The sequence below is a fragment of the Budorcas taxicolor genome, chromosome 17 (assembly GCF_023091745.1).
Source record: "Budorcas taxicolor isolate Tak-1 chromosome 17, Takin1.1, whole genome shotgun sequence".
NCBI lineage: Eukaryota > Metazoa > Chordata > Mammalia > Artiodactyla > Bovidae > Budorcas > Budorcas taxicolor.
In genome coordinates this window covers 36939486-36961164 of record NC_068926.1, presented here as the reverse complement: position 1 = coordinate 36961164, position 21679 = coordinate 36939486, and the positions used below count along the sequence as shown (strand labels likewise).

Genomic DNA, 21679 nt, shown 5'->3' with positions numbered 1-21679 from the left:
TGGCCTCCACAAAAATCGTTCTTACTTAGCTTCTGTGTATCTGCACCCTTTAGGTTTTCCTCCTGCATTGCCACTGGCTGTGTATTTGTCTTCTCTGTTTTTCTTCACTTTCTGACTGGTTTGAAGGTTGAAGTACAACTAGGTTCTGTCCTTAGTTCTCTTGCTCCCCAGTGTGTGCTCACCCATTGTCTATTTTATCCCTACTATAGAGTTGTTCGGTCTTGTCGCTTATGATTCTTAAATGTATGGCTAGTGATCTAAAATCTTCCTTGATTTGCAAATTAATAACCTATTGCATAAATGGCATTTTCCCTTGCTGTCTAAAAGGAATTCGAATGTAATTGTCTTTAAATGTGTGTTTGTGTGCACGTGTGTGTGTTTGTACTGCTCACATATGTTTCCAAATTTGAGTCCCCAGTGTTTTATATTTCAGCAAATGACTTTTCACATTGTTTGTTTGCTTAGCTTATTTCTTTAATTTCCATAAATCCTATGTCCAATCCACTACAAATTATTAAAGACAGTCTGATACCTTTAACCACTGGCACTTCTCTCATCCTGATTCAAACCACTATCACCTCTCTCTTGGACCTGTGTGGTAAGGTCTAACTGACCTCCTAACTTCCACCTTGCTTCTCCATAATAATGAATCCTAGGTGTATGCTGAGTTGTATCCAACTCTGTGAGACCCTATGGACTGTAGCCTGCTGGGCTCCTCTGTCGCTGGGATTCTCAAGACAAGAATATGAAGTGGGTTGCCAATTCCTCATCCTCATAGGTATCTTCCCAACCCAAAGATAGAACCCACATCTCTAACAGCTCCTACATTGGCAGATGGGTTCTTTCTAATCTAATCTAAAACACTGGACCATTTTAAGTCCAATCTTGAAAAATAGTTTCTACTTAACTGTAGTACAAATTAAACTATTTTACTTATTTTTATATGAATCTACCAATAGTCTTAATTCATTATTCTGTCCTCAATCATAAATTTTGATTTCACTCCCTGCCAAATTTTTATCTTCCTCCTGGTTCTATCACCTAACAGTAACCAAGGTGTTACCTTCATCCTTAAGTGTTACTCAAATATATTTCCACACATCCACCTGTGTACATTTGAGTCAAGGGAAAACTATTAAAATAAATGATGCTCATCAAAGGAAGAACTATTTAGTATCTAACATCCTGAATCATTGGAAATAAACTGTCAAAACAGCAACAGATATTTGAATTTATATATTACCACTTTTTATGTTATATGATTGTGTTCAGTTCAGTTCAGATCAGTCGCTGAGTCATGTCCAACTCTTTGCAACCCCATGAATTGCAGCACACCAGGCCCCCCTGTCCATCTCCAGCTCCTGGAGTTCACTCAGACTCACGTCCATTGAGTCAGTGATGCCATCCAGCCATCTCATCCTCTGTCGTCCCCTTCTCCTCCTGCCCCCAATCCCTCCCAGAGTCTTTTCCAATGAGTCAACTCTTCACATGAGGTAGACAAAGTACTGGAGCTTCAGCTTTAGCATCATTCTTCCAAAGAACACCCAGGACTGATCTCCTTTAGAATGGATTGGTTGGATCTCCTTGCAGTCTAAGGGTCTTCTCCAACACCACAGTTCAAAAGCATCAATTCTTCGACGCTCAGCTTCCTTCACAGTCCAACTCTCACATCCATACATGACCACTAGAGAAACCATAGTCATGACTAGACGGACCTTTGTTGGCAAAGTAATGTCTCTGCTTTTCAATATGCTATCTAGGTTGGTCATAACTTTCCTTCCAAGGAGTAAGCATCTTATAATTTCATGGCTGCAATCACCATCTGCAGTGATTTTGGAGCCCCCTAAAATATTTTTGAAAATAACTACTGATTTATGGTAGAAATATGCCAAGTGAAAATTTCCATTTAGAAATCTAGTATTACCATAATGTTGTATGTTTAGACCAATCTGTGGCTGCCTTTTATTTATGTTTTTTATTTATTTTTTGTAATTCTAAAAAAGTCTGGAGATGAATACCTTATCTAAGAAACATACAAAATTTATTTATTTATTGTAAAGTTTATTTTGTTGATGTATAGTTGATTTGCATAGTTATGTTAATTTACTTTTTTTTCACCAAAGTAATTCAATTATACATATACATTCTTTTTCATATTTTCTCCATTATGGTTTACCATAGGATATTGAATGACTTTGTTATTTATCCATGATTTATTTATTATCTTATTATTATCTATAATAATAAATTTTAGTTCAATAGTCTTTCTACACATTGTGGACTTCAGCCTGGTCTGCTGGTTAAACCCATTCAAAAACTTAGGAATCCATTTGTGAATTCTTTAGCTATGTCAAGAATACAAAGTACTGCAAAATGTAATCACAACTAATGTCTTGATTTTAAGATGTGCCTGTAGAAAAACATGATACACCTGTGGTGGATTCATGTTGATGTATGGCAAAACCAATACAATAATGTAAAGTAATTAGCCTCCAATTAAAATAAATAAATTTAAATTTAAAAAAAAAGAAAAACATGATACAAACAAAAAGAAATGTATACATTGATGAGAAAAACATAAGGGGACACATGAAATGTGTCACAGCTGCCTGAACACACAACACTCAGTAAACTAAGTTCTATGACAAACAAGAAGTTGATACAAAATTTAGAGCTGGATAATGTGATAGCTTAAGTAAAAATCAAAATGATTAGATTTGCTTATTATTGCATCAAATTAAGTGTTTAATATTCGAGTTGAAGAATTTCTTTACAGTTTGTTTAATCAGTATCAAAATAACAATATGGCTAATTTCTATGCCATTTTCATTGTTCTGGAAAAAGCTAAGTCTTTTTTATTCAATGTGATTTTCTGCAAATTTGTTTTTACATAATTATCTGTATGCTAATCACATTCAAACTTCTCACTTTTCCCATTTGGCTTTAAATTTTTATTATTAATAAGCTTTCAAATCTTCTCTGAAATATCTATAGGCACTCTTTCAGAGAGGTTTTTTAAAAGTGAAACATAGATCAGACTAATGGAGAAAAAATTTCAATTGCATTTTATAGAACATTTTATCCCCAATTACATATGCTGAATGTAATCAATGGAAAGTTTTTCACCATCTGGTTTTTGTAAAGAAATACCAAGAATAAGAAATAATTCACATTGAACCATAAAAGCTGCAAAAATGTTCTTCACTTTGTAACTTGCAAGAACAGCACATTTAACATTTGAGAATTGTATATTAAGAAATAAACACCATAAGTAAAGGTGTCAATGATAGGTAATAACCAATATATTTAAACAGCTACAAGATGGAAGCAAAATTATTTGAACTAATAATATGTTCTCATGGAGAGTAAAAGAGCAAAATCACATTTTATTTATCATGTACTTTAAGCAAAATAAACCTATAGTAAATCAGTGAGAAAGATGACTGGATCTATTTTCAATTATAATTAAGAAACTGATAATAAATATGTTTCTAAACTTGAGATAGTTATTTTTTTTTCTTTAAGTAGTCTTATCTACAATTGGGAAACATTACTATCAATTTGTCTATCACATAATGATCTGGCAAATTTGGATCTGTAATAACTTGACCAGGGGCTTTTTAAACAACACTATAACCCAAGATAAACCTAAAAGAAAATATATGTGGCTTTCTAGATTCCAGTGTGAAAATGTATTGCAATCAAATGTTAACAGTTGTTGAAGTTTCAGTCTTAAACATAGCAATTATCTCTTATTGAGTTCTTCTATTGCCCAAGAACTGTGTTAAATGCATTATTTAATCCTTACAAATACCACAGTGAGAAATATTGATCCTCAATAATGTAAAATATTCAAATACAAATTACTATAGAAAGTAAATTTTTAAAAAGCAAAGAGAAGTAAGCTATTATTGTATTATAGACTCAAATAGAAATGTTTGAAGTATATGTGTACTAAAAGAGAGCCCAGAGTCCTTGATCGCTGCCTTAACTTACTGTGTGAATGTTGGCAGCCATTTTTAAAGTCTTAAGTTTTGTGCCTTCTGGTTTGTTATTAAAATGAATTAATAATCTAATAGTTGTGAAAGTGTTTTGACACAATACCTGATATATCTCATTTCTCACTGATAATGTTTTAATACATTTGTTGGGTGGTCCTAATATTTAAATCCCACTCTTTTGGAGCAGTTTTCATGTTTATATAAAATCTATCACATATCTATTATCAATAAGTGGAAGATAAACACATACAATGTTTAATGTTTACAAAATCCTTTACAGAGCTTTCAAAAATGAGAGGAGAAAAAGTTAGTATAATTTTATTAACAAATAGTAAATTTATGAGTATACACCTTATGATTCCTAATATATGTTATATATTGGCTTACACATAGGATTCTGCAGTTCACAGTTTAATTAGGGAGGAGAGTGACACAAAATTATGTTCTTAACATTGATTAAATTCAATGCAAAATAGAAAGCTCAATTGATTCTGTAATCAAATCAGAAAATTTTAATATACACCACCTGACATTCTGGGGATTAATAAAATTAGTTTTGAGGTTGTGGGTACAGGATGCATTCAGAGGAATTGAAACTTCTGAGTGTCAGTATTTTGTCCAAGTTATTAATTTCACTACCAATCTGTAATTTCATTTAGCTAATACTGACTAAAAGCAAAGCAGAACAGAACAGAGTAAACAAATAAACATCTGGGTACTCTTTTCCAAAAGTTGATATATTCATCAACATAATTATTTTTCAAGAAATGGCATACATGCCTATTTCAATTTAAAACAAAACCTTTACACAGATGCCCTATCCCTCCCTCCAAAAAAAGGAAATCTAAAAGCCCATGTATATTAGCAGAGGACATTTACTTATATATTTAAAAACATCGTGGGCAGCCTAGTTTTCTAGCCTCAGTTTTCTAAGTTCTGCCTTAAAAAATAATAATAATCAGGTAAGAGAATCGACCGATTAATCAGTTAGCAAAATGAAATGTGAATGTCTCTCTAGATTATACCAAAGAAAAAGACACCATGTCAGATTTCATTCAAATCACGCACACAGAGGTATAAAAAAGCATATTTCCCAAGTTGTTATTGTTATGATGCACATTTAAGTGCACAGAACATTTGCCTTTATGGCAGTTTTATTCTCAGAGATTAAATGGCAAAAGAGTTTCTGTTCAATTGATTTTCTCATAAAAGGTTAATTCCATACTCTTCTTAGCATAGGTTTATATCTTGAGTTTCTTACTCCAGCTTACTACTATATTCTGAGTGTGTAAATTCTGCTTAGTAGGCCAGACTGATCTGGTATTGAAGTGAGAGGAGTTTTTGTTATGTGTAGACATGTGTATTGTAGCAGTTAGAAAGCCATTTGGGCGTGAGGGATGGGAAATTAAGGCAAAACTCTCATGACAGTTATTAGTGGGCATTATGTAAAATGGAATGTTCAAATCTATAGTTAGCATCATCATAAAAAAATTTGATGCCAATATTCCCTGGTAGCTCAGATGGTAAAGAAACTGCCTGCAATGTGGGAGACCTTGGTTGGGATCCTCTGGAGAAGGGAATGGCTACTCACTCCAGTATTCTGGCTTGGAGAATTCCATGGACTGTGCAGTGCATGGGGTTGCAAAGAGTCAGACATGATTGAGAGAATTTCACTATCACTATAATGTTCTATATCCTATTATAGACAGTTTCTTCATAATCAAATAAATGTGAGTAGAAATAAATTCTCTGAGCCAAGAATACTGGAGTGGGCTCTCATTCCGTTCTCTAGGAGATCTTCCCGACCCAGGGATTGAACCCGGGTCTCCTGCACTGTAGACAGATGCTTTACCGGCTGAGCCACCAGAGAAGTCATGTTCACAAATGTCTGTTTTATCTAGTTTCAAGGATCATAAATCACTAAAGAAAATTCTCTGTGAGTTCATGTCTATATTCACCAGTCAGTAGTACTCTTGCCTGGAAAATACCATGGGCGGAGGAGCCTGGTAGGCTACAGTCCATGGGGTCGCAAAGAGTCGGACACAACTGAGCGACTTCACTTTCACTTTTCACTTTCATGCATTGGAGAAGGAAATGGCAACCCACTCCAGTGTTCTTGCCTGGAGAATCCCAGGGACGGGGGAGCCTGGTGGGCTGCCGTCTGTGGGGTCGCACAGAGTCGGACACGACTGAAGCGACTTAGCAGCAGCAGCAGCAGTAATGCTGAGTATACCAAGGAGGCATTTAAACATTTAAAACAAACAATGGGAATTTTATACATATATATATTATATATATATAATTAATTAAAAATATATAATATATATGTGTATATATATCGGAGCCTGGTGGGCTGCCGTCTATGGAGTCCCACAGAGTCGGACACGACTGAAGCGATTTAGCAGCAGCAGCAGCAGCAGCAGCAGCAGCAGGTAGATACAGTTTAGATGGGGCTTCTCTGGTAGCTCAGAAGGTAAAGAATCTGCCTGCAATGCTGGAGACTGGATTCAATCCCTGGGTGGGGAAGATCCCCTGGAGGAGGGAATGGGCTGCCCACTCCAGTATTCTTACATGGAAAATCCCATGAACAGAGGAGCCTGGCAGACTAGAGTCTGTGTGGCAGCAAAATGTTAGACATGACTGAGCGGCTAACACTTTCACTTTTATATGTATTGACATAGAGATATAAATATAGACAGAAATTTTCTTAATCTGGACTTGAACCTTAGTTTTAAAATAATGAATAAATATACAGGCTTAAATGCAAATGCCAAACATGAATTTGATAAATTCAATACATGAAATAAGACTGCTTAAAGTTCAAATAATTAATTAATAATGCAAACCCTCCTTTATTTAACTTTTTACAAAGTTTTTGCTATTACTTTTCAGTACTTTTAAAATTAAACTCTTTTATTTTGAGATAATTATAGAGTTGTCTGCAGTTGTCAAAAATTGCATTTCATGCATCCTTTGCTCATTTTTACCGATGGGTAATGTTTTATAGAACTATAGTATAATATCATAACCAGAATTCCAACTTTGACACCATCCACTGATCTTACTCAGATTTTCTGATTCATTTCTATGCATTTATCTGTGGGTATATGTGTTTTGTTCTATTCAATTTTAGAACACATGTAGGTCCCACTATTCACCACCATAGCCAAGAAGACAGACTAGTAAAAATCTGAAAATATGTTTAAAATTAATTTTAAGACACTAGTATATTTTTTAAATCAGAAGTTAAAAACTATTACTGAAAAGATCCAGATAATGCATTTTTTAGTCATTTCAGGCCATGGTATCCCTGTTATAAAGACTCAATTCTCCTTTTGTATCTTAAAGCAAACAAAAATCCATAAACTGATAGTGTGGCAGTGTTCCAATAAAACTTTGCTTAAAAAATAAACAGTATCCTGGATTTGGCCTATAGGTTTTTGTTTGTTGATCCCTATAAGGTGTTCATAATCACTTTTTATGAAACCTAAAAGTAATAAAATTTTTTAGAGACACATGTATCCCATTGTTCATTGCAGCATGATTTACAATAGCTAGAACATGGAATCAACCTAGATGTCCATCAACAGATGAATGGATAAAGAAGTTATGGTACATATACACAATGGAATATTACTCAGCCATAAAAAGAAATGCATTTGAATCAATTCTAATGAATCTAGAGCCTATTATACAGATTGAAGTCAGTCAGAAAATGAAAGATAAATATCATATTCTAATGCATATATATGCAATCTAGAAAAATGGTACTGAGGAATTTATTTACAGGTCAGCAATAAAGAAACAAACATAGAGAATAGACTTATGGACATGGGGAGAGGGGAGAAGAGAGTGAGATGTATGGAAAGAGTAACGTGGAAACTTACATTACCGTATGTAAAATATATAGCCAATGGGAATTTGCTGTATGGCTCAGTAAACTCAAACGGGGACTCAGTATCCTCAAACAGGGGCTCAGTATCAATTTATAGGGGTGCGATGGGGCAGAAGATGGGAGGAAGGCTCAAAAGGGAGGGGATATATGTACACCTATGGCTGATTCATGTTGAGGTTTGCCAGAAAACAACAAAATTCTGTAAAGCAAGTATCCATCAATTTAAAAAAAAAATAAATAAGTAAAAGTAATAAATAATTTAATGAGGAATTATGTTTTGATATTTTTCTATTTGAAAATAATTAAATATGAATTGTTAGCAGCCATTGAACATAATATTTTGACTTGCTCCTTCCTTTAGGTCATTATTTGAAACAATATAAATTGCTGAAATTGCACAGAAAATATAATCCACAATTACAAGAATTAATTTTAGTCATCATGATATTAGGCCTCCAGCTCCATGGAATCTTTCTTATGTCCAAAGTTTGGTCAATTGTGCACTAATAGCACAAGCAATTTATTGTTTTATTATAGATTATTTACTTCCTTTCTGTTAAGTTATGCTACTGCTAAGTCACTTCAGTCATGTCCGACTCTGCGTGACCCCGTGAGCTATTATTATGAGTTATTAAGAGTTATATATATATATATATATGTATATATAGGGCAAAACACCAAAACAAATCAACAAACAGAAGACTGACAAATTCTGAGACCTAGGTAATGTATTAACCCCTGGTAACTCACCCAGTTAATATAAATTAAATTGTAATACTAAATATGATGACAATAAATTTTGACGCAATCATAGATTGAATAAATGTGCTTAGTATAAGTCTGAAGAACAAAAGCTTTTCAAACCATTGTTTAACATTCCAGGTTATATCCAGTTCATTTATTTCCATGTTGATTTACATATTGAGTAGTATTATGCCTAAGCTTCCAGTAATAAAGCAGAATATTAAATATAGCAAATTTTTTTCTCACTTCATGATATTTAATTTCATTTGATTCCATATTATCAATTGCTGGTTGTCAATTAGACAAAACTTCAGTGTTAGAATGATTCTAAGTTAACTTAATTGCATATTATTTACACAGCTCTGTATCATGTGTCTGTGGAATACTAAAATTTTCACTTTCAATTCAAGCTGACAGAAAAAAACTCTTTTATGAAGATTAAAGCAAAATATTAATACAATTCATTTTAACTTTCTATAAAATAGATTAGATATTCTTTCTGTAAAAGAAGATAATCTATCATCAATTGTGTAGTCAAAACACAAAGAGTTCACTTTGCTAAATAAACTATTCTTACAATTTATCTCATTTATATGAAAAGACTTCTAGTAGAAAAATGGCTACAGACCCTTCCATCTTAATGCATTTGAATACTTATTCAATGAAGTTTGTAAAGAAAAAAACTTATCCATGGGTACACGAGCAACATTGTGTGATACTATAAATTTAAGCTAATAATTAAAATATCACACAAGCTTTTAAGTATAAAATTACTTTGGCAGCACTCTGAGAGTTTGGGAGTGGAACCCATTTAAGATTAGAAATCAAATTGATCACTGACCTTTTTGAATGATGGCAGTTCTATATGCTTAACATTTCAAAATTTCAGTCTGGGTTATGACTATTAATAAATAAATATTCTTTCTAGTATAAATAAATAAGAAATATATTTATAAATAAATGAAAGATATTAAAGATATTTATATATTTATTTATCTAGCATGTTAAAATAATTTGTCAAATTACTAATTCAGCAGTACTTTTCCATAAATAGTTCCCAATGATTTTTAGTACCATGGAAGTAAATACTGCTAACTTTTAATTTTAAATTATTGTCATCTCATATTTACTAATTGGGTTTAGTATGAGTTCTTCATAGCTATTTCAGTGGGCATTTACCAGTTCTCTGTAATTTGAAATAGGTGGTGTATACTGTAGGCATCGTTTTTAATCAGGAAGGAATGAGATGTTACCACAGGATGGCTTGGCATTCACTCTTCTCTCAGTTTCACTCCAGGTGCATTTCACTGGGTGGAATTGGCTTGTTGACTGAATTGGCCACTCTGTGTCCCTAAGAAAACTGCCATGATTGGGAAGCCATATGGTGCAATGCTGTAAGCTATATTAAATTTTGAGTCATATTTTGGCCAGCGTTGTTCTCATAATGGATTCAGAATTGTATTCAGACAAATTTCTATTCATTTACTAATCACAAGTGTCTTTAGCCTATATTTCTCTCTTTTTTAAAAGACTTTCAGTTAGTGATGCTAGAGTTTAAATTTAAGGGCACTAGGTAAGAAGAAGGAAGAAATAGAGAAAGGTGGCACTTTAGGCCCACACTGCATTTACCTTTGAAGAAGCAGTCTTCATTGTGGACAATGGTAATCTTGTGTTTCTTCAGGCAAGCAGCTCTGTGGACCTCACAGTGGTTTTCATAGAATTCCCCATCAGATCCACACACAGGTTTGTAGTGCCGACTGCAAAGTTCCATACAGGCACATTCTGCCTGCCCTGTCTCTCTGCTGAGAACACAGTGCCTTCCCAAACCACAGTATTTGTTTTCACAAGATCCCAAAGAGCCATCCTGAATCAGAATTCCTGTAGACAAAAAAAAAGAAAGAAAATCACTTGGATTTATAGATTTATGTATCCAAATAATATGCTGATATCAAAGTTTCAAAGGATTCGGATAAAATAAGTCTAAGGGAAATATAATATAATCAGGGTTCAGTTGTTCTTAAGAGGAGGGATTTTTATCAGAACCAGACACACAAAAAAAATACCCTTGATATTGTCCCCTTCTTCCACTTTTCTCCTTGAGCTCTCACCTCCCTACTCAATGAGTATTACAGTCCTTAAAGACAAGGGCTCTGAATTTAAACTGCTGAACTCAAATTTTCTAGCTTTACGCCCTTGGAAAATTTACTTCCTTGTGCTAAATTATCCCATCCATAATACGAGGTTGATAGTATAGACCATCTCCTAGAGTTGTACTAAGTAAAACATGTACTGATCCACAGGACACACAGTCCTGGCATATGGGAAATATTTAACAAATGCCAGCGTTTATATTAGCAGAATTCTGCTGGGAGAAAGGAAACGTATGTATGTAAAGTGGGAAATAGGAGAGAATAGGAATGAGAAAAAGTGTCTTGAAAACTTTCGGGTTCTAACATCTGATCCTTTCTTGTTTCGACCTTTGCCGCTTGGTGATCACTGATCCATTTCATGACTAAATGAACAAATCATGAAGAATTTTATTATGTTGTTACTTGTTTAATCTAACAATCTACATCTACCTCAAAAACAGGAGAATCTAGCAGTCTTGCAGTGAAACCAAACTAAGCAATTTCATTCTTAGACTTTTATTAGGTAAATCTGAGAACATTATGTGACTGAAAAAAAGTGAAGTGTACATACATGTCTATGTGTCTATCTATATAAATATGTATATATAGAAAAAATATATATCAAGGAATAATATATATTCACATATATACATATGTGTAAATATGTGTAGATATATTTACCACTGCTGACACATACATGGAAAACAATAAAAGTTTTGAGAGGTTGTAAACCCTGTGACTCAATGGAAAGGTATCTGCCTGCAATTAAGGAGATGTGGTTTCAATCCTTGGATCAGGAACATCCCTTCGAGGAGGAAATGGCAAACCACTCCAGAATTCTTGCCTGGAAAAATCCAATGAAAAGAGGAGTCTGGGAGTCTACACTCCATGAAACCATACCTTGGTTGGGTACCTAATACATCTATAACTTGGTTTCCTCATCTGAAAAATGGGGATTATAGTATATCCTCAAAGGGTTATCAAGATTAAAGGGCTTGTGAGGGAGAGATCAAGATAGCAGATTAGGAGGCACCTGGGCTCACCATCCAACACAAACACATCAAACTAAGTATACATTGAAAAGACTCTTGCTGAAATCTACCTGGAACTACCAGAAGAACTCTTCTACAGCAAGGCTATAAACAAAGATGCAAAAAGCATCTGATAGGAAAGAAGGAGCAGGGATCAGTCACGAATCCACATCCCTATCTGAGAATACAGAAGAATGAATATCACAAGTTTGGGGAATTCTCCCTGGGGAGCAAGGGAATCAAGCTACATATTAGGTACCCCAGCCCAGGGTCCAATAGGAGGTTAGCTCTCTTAGCTTGTTTGAAAACCAGTGGGGCTTACCAGAGGGCTGTCAGAAACCAAGACTCCCTACTTAAGGAATATACACACAGACTTACTCCTGGTTACATGGAGGCAGCAGATTGAAACTCCCTGAGGTTCTGGTGAGTCTGCCAAGACTTCTGCCCATTCCCAGCCTGCATGGCCTCCTGCTCTAGCCCATCTTGTTCCTATTCCCCACTAAGCAATGAAAGTGCAAACATTTGGAAGGAAATGATCCAGTGCAGACTCCAGCCCTGCCTCTGACCAGTGTGAAAGCAGTCATTGCCAGCTCATGAGTCTCATGCCAGCCTATGCTACTGGAGAGGGACAGGGGCAGTCCCTTTATCATAAATGGCAAAGAGAAAAGCAAAGAGTCACAGAAAAGGGGAGTCTCATAAGGTTATCAGCTCATATCTCTGCAGAAACTTTTCAGGCAAGAATGGAATGGCAAATATTCAAAGTGGTGAAAGGAAAAACCCAAGACGCTCTACCCAGAAAGGTTATCATTCAGAATTGAAGGAGAGGTAAAGAATTTCTTAGACACAAAAATGTTAAAAGAATTGATCAATATTAAACTGATCTTACAAGAAGTATTGAAGTCTCCTTTAAGTGAAAAAGAAAAGGCAATAAGAAATTATAAGGTGGTTAAAATCCCCAGTAGAAAAGTCAAGTACATAGTAAAGGCTGTGGATCTAGCACTTAAATAATGTAGTATAAAAGTTAAAAGACCAAAGTTATACAATCAACTATAGCTACAATAAACAGTTAGGGATAGACATTAAGAAGTAAAATATGAACTCAAAAAGTATACTATGTATGTAGGGAATAAAAAATATAGAAGTTTAAGAACATATTTGTATTTAAATGACTATCATGGTAAATCAAGTAGATATAGTTATCAGTTCAGTTCAGTTCAATCGCTCAGTCATGTCCGACTCTTTGTGACCCCATGAACTGCAGCACGCCAGGCCTCCCTGTCCATCACCATCTCCCGGAGTTCACTCAGACTCACATCCATCGAGCCCATGATGCCATCCAGCCATCTCATCCTCGGTCGTCCCCCTCTCCTCCTGCCCCAATCCCTCCCAGCATCAGAGTCTTTTCCAATGAGTCAACAGTTTGCATGAGGTGGCCAAAGTACTGGAGCTTCAGCTTTAGCATCATTCCTTCCAAAGAAATCCCAGGGCTGATCTCCTTCAGAACGAACTGGTTGGATCTCCGTGCAGTCCAAGGGACTCTCAAGAGTCTTCTCCAACACCACAATTCAAACGCATCAATTCTTCGGCACTCAGTCTTCTTTATAGTCCAACTCTCACATCCATACATGACCACAGGAAAAACCATAGCCTTGACTAGATGCACCTTAGTCGGCAAAGTAATGTCTCTGCTTTTGAATATACTATCTAGGTTGGTTATAACTTTTCTTCCAAGGAGTAAGTGTCTTTTAATTTCATGGCTACAGTCACCATCTGCAGTGATTTTGGAGCCCCAAAAAATAAAGTCTGACACTGTTTCTACTGTTTCCCCATCTATTTCCCATGAAGTGATGGGACCGGATATAGTTATAGGTTAACATATATGACCTTTATGGTAATCACAAAACAAAAACCTACAATAAATTACACACACACAAAATAAATATACAAAAACTCCAAACAGAACAGAACACAAATATAACACTGAGGAAAAACATCAAACAACAGAGAAGAGACAAAGGAAAAAAAGGAACTAAAGCAAAAGCAAAATTCAGAAAATAAATAACAAAGTGACAGTAATTACATGCATATCAATAATCACTTTAAATGTCAATAGAATAAATGATCCAATCAAAATATAAAGGAGAGCAGATTGAGTTAAAAAAAGGACAACAGCAGCAAAAATAAGACCCATCTATGCTGCTTACAAGATAATCAGTTTAGAGCTAAAGACACAAAAAAACTGAAAGTGAGGTATGGAAAAATATATCCCATGGAAATGGAAACAAAAATATTCTAGATAGGCTTTCTATTTTAAAGTGGACTTTTAAACAAAGTTTATAATAAAAGACAAAGAAAGACATATAAGGATAAAGGAATCAATACAATAAAAAGGTATAGCATTTTAAAATATAAATTCAACTAAATATGAGTGCTTAAATATATAAAGCAGCAATAAACAAGAATAAAGCAAGAAATTGACAACAATAAAATAATTATAGGGGACTTTATATTTTATCAGTCTTTTATCAATAGACAGATCATCCAGACAGAAAATTAATAAGAAAACAATGACATTCAGTTCAGTCACTCAGCCCTGTCTGACTCTTTGTGACCCCATGAACGGCAGCACGCCAGACCTCTCTGTCCATCACCAACTCCTGAATTTCACCCAAACTTGTGTTCAATGAGTCCGTGATGCCATCCAACCATCTCATCCTTTGTCATCCCCTTCTCCTCCTGCCCTAAATCTTTCCTAGCATCAGGGTCTTTTCAAATGAGTAAGGTCTTCGCATCAGGTGGCCAAAGTATTGGAGTTTCAGCCTCAACATCAGTCCTTCCAGTGAACACCTAGGACTGATCTCCTTTAGGATGGACTGGTTGGATCTCCTTGCAGCCCAAGGTACTCTCAAGAGTCTTCTCCAACATCACAGTTCAAAAGCATCAGTTCTTCGGCACTCAGCTTTCTTTATAGTTCAACTCCACATCCATACATGACTACTGGAGAAACCATAGCCTTGACTAGATGGACCTTTGTTGACAAAGTAATGTCTCTGCTTTTTAATATGCTGTGGGTTGGTCATAACTTTCCTTAAGGATAAGACACATTATAAGAGTTGGAATACATATAATAGGACATTATATTTAAAAACAGCATCATCAGTGAGTAAATTAGATAATACTTGATATAAATAAATATGAAAATATAAATTTCACAATGCTGTTCACCTGAAACTAATATAACATTATAAATCAAGTACATTTCATTTGAAAAAGGTCTGACATGTAAAACTCCCTTTAAAAGTTAATTTACTAGTTTTAAAAAACTAATATTCACAAGAAGAGATACATAAATAAGCATTTAAATAATTGATTTATTAGTTTTTATAAATAAAAGCTTGAAGTATTTTTTATTTTCATAATATAAGTAATTGCAAATGGAATTTAAAAAAATTGAAATTAAAAAAGGACCAATACTATCAGAAGTATAATTAAAGGAATAATTTATATTTTTGATACCAGTGTAAATTGGAACAAATCTTCTTGAAAGAAACTTTATATTAATTATACTATAATACCATACTAAAACTTTTTGATAAAATATTCAAAGACATTTATAACAAAAGATAAGAAAAAAGGATTGATTGAATCAAGCTTTCCAATATAATATTATTTTGACTAACTGATGGCTCTGAAATATTTAGTATATTTTGGAAAATAAATTTAAATCATACTTCTTGAAGTTTGGCATCTTGTAACGGCCTAGAGAAGTTTCATGGAATAGATTGAACCTTGAGTTTAGAGTTTCTGACTAAATATATATGAAATTGAACCCCAAATTTATATTTCTAATTTTCCAGGTGATGATAATTTTGTTTCTGTGATCAAATTTTTGGGTCTTTGACTTAATGAAATCCTACTTGCTAGATAAAATAAATAAAAACCTAAAGACTAAAAAAACACTTATGAAATGTTCTCAAGTTTAAAAATGGTAAGTTTATGTCATTATTGTTGTTGATATTCAGTCTCTAAGTTGTGTCTCACTTTTTGCAACAGCATGGACTGTAGCATGCCAAGCTCCTCTCTCCTCCTCTATCTCCTGGAGTTTGCTCAAATTCATGTTCATTGAGTCAGTGATGCTATCTAATCATCTCATCCTCTGCCACCCCTTTCCACTTTTGCCTTCAATCTTTTCCAGTATCAGGGTCTTTTCCAATGAGTTGGCTGTTTTCACCAGGTGGCCAAATTACTGAAGCTCTGGCTTCAGCATCAGTCCTTCTAAAGAATACTGAGGGCAGATTTCCTTTAGGATTGACTTGTTTGATCTCCTTGCTGTCCAAGAGACTCTCAAGAATCTTCTCCAACACCACAATTTGGCATCATTAATTCTTCAGAACTCAGCTTTCTTTATGGTCCAACTCTCACATCTGTACATGACTCCTAGAAAAGCTATAGCTTTGACTATATGGGACTTTGCTGGCAACGTGATGTCTCTGTTTTTTAGTACCGTCTCTAGGTTTGTCATAGCTTTTCTTCCAAGGAGTAAATATCCTTTTAATTTCGTAGATGCAGTCACTGTCCACAATGATTTTGGAGCCAAAGAAAATAAAATCTGTCACTGCATCCACATTTTCCAGTTCTATTTGTCAAGAAGTGATGGGACCAGATTTCATGATCTTAGTTTTTTGAATGTTGAGTTTCAAACCAGAATTTTCACTCATCTCTTTGACCCTCATCAAGAGACTCGTTAGTTCCTCTTTCCTTTCTGCCATTAGAGTGGTATCATCTGCATATCTGAGGTAGCTGATATTTTTCCCAGCAATCTTGATAACAGCTCATGATTCATCCAGCCCAGCATTTTGCATGATGTATTTTGGATATAAATTAAATAAACTGCGTGACAATATACAGCCTTGTCTTACTCCTTTCCCAGTTTTTAGGCATTTAGTTTTTTGTTTTTTTTTTCTATTCTGTTACTTCTTGGCCCACATACAGGTTTGTCAGGACACAGTAGGCTGGTACTCTCATCACTAAGAATTTTCCACAGTTTATTGTGATCCACACAGTTAAGGAGTTTAACATAATAAAAACAAATAGAAGTAGATGTTTTTCTGGAATTACCTTGATTTCTCCAAGATCAAGTGAATATTGACAATCTGATCTCTGGTTCCTCTAACTCTTTGAAATCCAGCTTGTGCATTGGGAATTTCTTACTTCATGACTGCTGAAGCCTAGCTTGAAGAATTTTAATCATAATGTTGCTAATATGAGAAATTAGCACAATTGCAGAGTAGTTTGAACATTCTTTGACATTGCTCTTCTTTGGGATTGGAATGAAAACTGCCCTTTTTTAGTCCTGAGGTCACTGCTGAGTTTTCTAAAATTGCTGGCATATTGAGTGCAACACTTTAACAGCATCAGCTTTTAAAATTTTAAATAGCTCAACTGAAATTCTATCAATTTCACTAGCTTTGTTCATAGTAATGCTTCCTAAGACCCACTTGACTTCACACTTCACGATGTCCAGCTTAGGTGTCTGACCAAACCATCATGGTTATCCTGGTCATTAAAATTTTCTTGTATAGATCTTCTATGTATTCTTGCCACCTCTTCTTAATCTCTTCTGCTTCTGTTAAGTCCTTACAATTTCTGTGTTTTATTGCATGAAATGTTCCCTTGATATCTCCAATTTTCTTGAAGATACCTCTAGTGTTTTCCATTCTATTTTTCTCTATTTCTTTGTACTGTTCATTTAAGAACATCGTATCTCTCCTTGCTATTCTCTGGAACTCTGTATTCACTTGGCTATATCTTTCCCTTTCACTCGGCTATATCTTTCCCTTTCACTCTTGCCTTTTGCGTCTCTTCTTTCTTCAGCTATTTGTAAAGCCTCCTCAGACAAACACTTTGCCTTCCTTTATTTCTTTTTCTTTGGTATGACTTTAGTCATGATTAAAACCAGATAAAATCAGATGATAAAATGAACACAATTGATTAGGTAATTGGATATAATATTGGCCAAATTTTTCTAATTTTACATAATTGCTTTTTTATTGTTCAATGTAACACATTAAGAAAAGAAAACTTATAGTTGTGTCAAACAACTGTAAAATAATGAACAATTTCATTTTCAAAACTTTTACCTTATATTTCTACCAGTACTTAGGCCTATTGTCAAGCTTTTAGAGTCCAAATGGGGTTGTCATTATAACACAGGTATTTGACTCATGTAGTTGTATTTGTATAGTTTTACAACTTATATTTTCTTTATTTATTTACCATCTTACTAACAATTTGTTGTGTTTTTTTTTTTTTTGCTATGAAATAGTTTATAATTTACCAATAAATTGTTTTATTTCCTTTTAAAAAAATCCAAAAATAAGTTTAAGGTCAACAGGGTCAAGATATTATTTTGCATTTTGGTCACAAACTGAGGTGACTATCCTACCAGTACAGTTTCTGAAGAAGAAGGAATGCTCTGCTATAAATGAGGTCATTTATGATATATTTAGGTCAATGAGTCTCTTTCCCTGATGCTCCCTCTTCAATTTTTCCTTTTTGCCTATACTCCAGTTCAGAGATTTGTGTTAGAATGGCCAATAGGCCATTTTCTAGAAGTTAATGAACTGTCTTACACTAGCTAGAAGCTGTGTGTTGCATATAGCTGCTACAATTAAAGGAAATTTAATTAATTCATATGCAATTCAAAAGAAAGCTCACATTATGTAAATGAATAGCTAGAACATATTCTTTCTGACAGTAATTATCCATGACTAATGCTGAACTTAAGTATCAGCTGAGATTAAATCAATTTAATCTGATCAACATGTCAAAGATTTCTTTTAAATATACTCTGTCAGATAGCACACTAAATGAATTTTACTCAAGTACTTACATCCTGCTATCTCACAACTTAATAGAATAACATTTTTTCCCCAAAAAATGTTGTATATTTAGCAAGCACATTATTTTATAGCTTCTATATCTTCAGGGCATTATAATGATTTCTCAGTTTTAAAATAAACAGAACTGAAACAAAACACAAAAGATACCATATGTAAAGCAAAATCATTCAACATAATTCTAAACATGATCTTCTCAATTATGGTGCAATTCTCAATTGTTTTACATAATATACATTTCATCAAATAGGTACTTAAATAGAGCAGGTCTAGGTTGAAATAAACTTTAGTAAAATATGTTATTTTCATGTGCAAGGTACTGTATTAGATGCTACAGAATAGACAAAAAAAAGCAGACATAGATATTTTTACTAGTTGCTGACAAAGGACATAAAGCAGAATTTGGGCCCCAGGAAAGAGGCAACAATTTTGGGGCATGTTTAGAGACACAAAAGTGTGTGAGATGGATAATATCAGGTAAGAGCTCATATATTTTATGTCATGGCATAGTTGAGGTTATATCTGAGAAATGGCTTAGGAGCTTCAAAGAAATGTAAGGGATACACAGAGTATGAATAATGTTTGATGCTGGATTTAAATCAGTAACAACAGGAGGAAAAAAGAAACAAATTTTGATGAGCTAACTAACCCATAAGCAAAACTGTTTTAGAGCACCAAGTTATTTGAGGTGTCAATTGTCTCATCAAAGTGCATAATGTTACAGTAAAAATTCAAGTATTATGCTAACTTTGATTTGTTAAAAAAGAACAACAGATTTGGGGACAGAGAATAGGATTATAGTCTTTGCTTTTCTTTGCTATTAGTCTGACCTCAGCCAGGCTGCAATCTTCTTGAGCTAGATGTTCAAATGGTAAGATAAGAGGAAAAAAACATCTTTAGATTTACTCTCATCAAACAAATTACGTCATTTAACAATCCTTGGCAAAGCAGTTTCTAATAAAAGGCAATTTGAGAAATATATTTAGTAATCTTTCTCTAAATATATTTAGAAATATCAGTAATCTCAGATATGAAGCTAATACCACCCTTATGGCAGAAAGCATAGAGGAACTGAAGAGCCTCTTGATGAAAGTGAAAGAGAAAGTGAAAGGTTGACTTAAAACTCAACATTCATAAAACAAAGATCATGGCATCCAGTCCCATGACTTCATGGCAAATATATGGGGAGACAATGGAAACAGTGACAGACTATTTTCTTGGGCTTCAAAATCACTGCAGATGGTGACTGCAGCCATGAAATTAAAAGATACTTGCTCCTTGGAAGAAAAGCTATGACCAATCTAGATAGCATATTAAAAAGCAGAGACATTACTTTCCCAACAAATATCCATCTAGTTAAAGCTATGGTTTTTCCAATAGTCACGTACGGATGTGCAAGTTGAACCTTGAAGAAAGTTGAGTGCCGAAGAACAGATGCTTTTAAACTGGGTTGTTGGAGAAGACTCTCAAGAGTCCCTTGGGCAGCAAGGGGATGAAGCCAGTCAATCCTAGAAGAAATCAGTCCTGAATATTCACTGGAAAGACTGATGCTGAAACCCCAATACTTTGGCCACTTGATGTGAAGAACTGACTCACTGGAAAAGACCCTGATACTGGGAAAGATTGAAGGTAGGAGAAGAAGGGGAAGACAGAAGATGAGACGATTGGATGGCAACACTGACTCCATGGACATGAGTTTGAAAAATCTCCAGGATGGACAGGGAAGCCTCGCGTGCTGAAGTCTGCTGCTGCTGCTGCTGCTGCTAAGTCGCTTCAGTTATGTCCGACTCTGTGCGACCCCATAGACAGCAGCCCACCAGGCTCCTCCATCCCTGGGATTCTCCAGGCAAGAACACTGGAGTGGGTTGCCATTTCCTCCTCCAGTGTTGCAGTCTGAGGGGTCCCAAAGAATTGGACATGACTGAGCAACTGAACTGAACTGATAGCATCAACTGTACAAGATGAAACATTATTTTTAGCTTCAGTTCAGTTCAGTTCAGTCACAGTCGTGTCCGACTCTTTGCAACCCCATGAATCGCAGCACGCCAGGCCTCCCTGTCCATCACCAACAACTCCCAGAGTTCACCCAAACTCATGTCCATTGAGTCGGTGATGCCATCCAGCCATCTCATCCTCGGTCGTCCCCTTCTTCTCCTGCCCCCAATCCCTCCCAGCGTCAAGGTCTTTTTCAATGAGTCAACTCTTCACATAAGGTGGCCAAAGTATTGGAGTTTCAGCATCAGTCCTTCCAATGAACACCCAGGACTGATCTCCTTAGATTTGCTAACCTGTCCTTTTCCTAAAATTTTATCTCTTTTTTTTTCTTTGCACTGTTAGTACTTATAAAAATGGACTCTAAGATCAAAGTCCTTTATGGATTCGAACTGTCACTACAAGTGTGATTGTGGGCAAGTTAAAGTCACTGCACCTCAGTTTCCCCATATAACTAGAAGATAAGAGAAATTGTGCATTATTTAAATCAATATATAAAGTGGAGGTAATAATAGAAATCATAGCAGCATATGGTTGTTGAGAGGATTAAGTAAAATGAGGTACAGAAAGTTCCTGGCATAGTGTATATTTTAATAAATACAGTTTTAAAGAATTATCATTAACTATGGATTTGGCATGCAAAATATATTGGCTTAGAATCATTGGAGCAGATAAAGAACAGACTTTCACAACATTAGTTATTATTATAGCTCTTGGAAATGTGTTTATTGGAGTGTTTAAAAGTGTTTTCAAATAATGCACCTAAAATTTTCAACAGTATCCAATAGATAATAATTTCCTCATATGGAAAAAAAAGAGTAAACTCACATTTGTTCATTAGATAGTTTGATTTAAATATTTAAAAAAATTGGTAACATTTAATTTCCATGTATGGAAAAATTGTAAATCTCTTCAATAAATCCAAAATAAAATTTTTGTTACACACTGTAAACTCTAACAAACACATGTGACCCTCACAAACTTCAAA

At 34.7% G+C, this 21679-nt stretch overlaps 1 protein-coding gene across 1 annotated transcript in view; it reads right to left on the bottom strand.

Annotated features, from left to right (window-relative positions):
• FSTL5 (follistatin like 5) overlaps nt 1–21679 on the bottom strand; it is an 858755-nt gene that overhangs the window by 605052 nt on the left and 232024 nt on the right. Inside the window, exon 3 of the mRNA XM_052654835.1 lies at nt 10270–10518. Within this exon, the coding sequence (XP_052510795.1) occupies nt 10270–10518 (249 nt within the window). The remainder of the gene's footprint in view (nt 1–10269; nt 10519–21679) is intronic.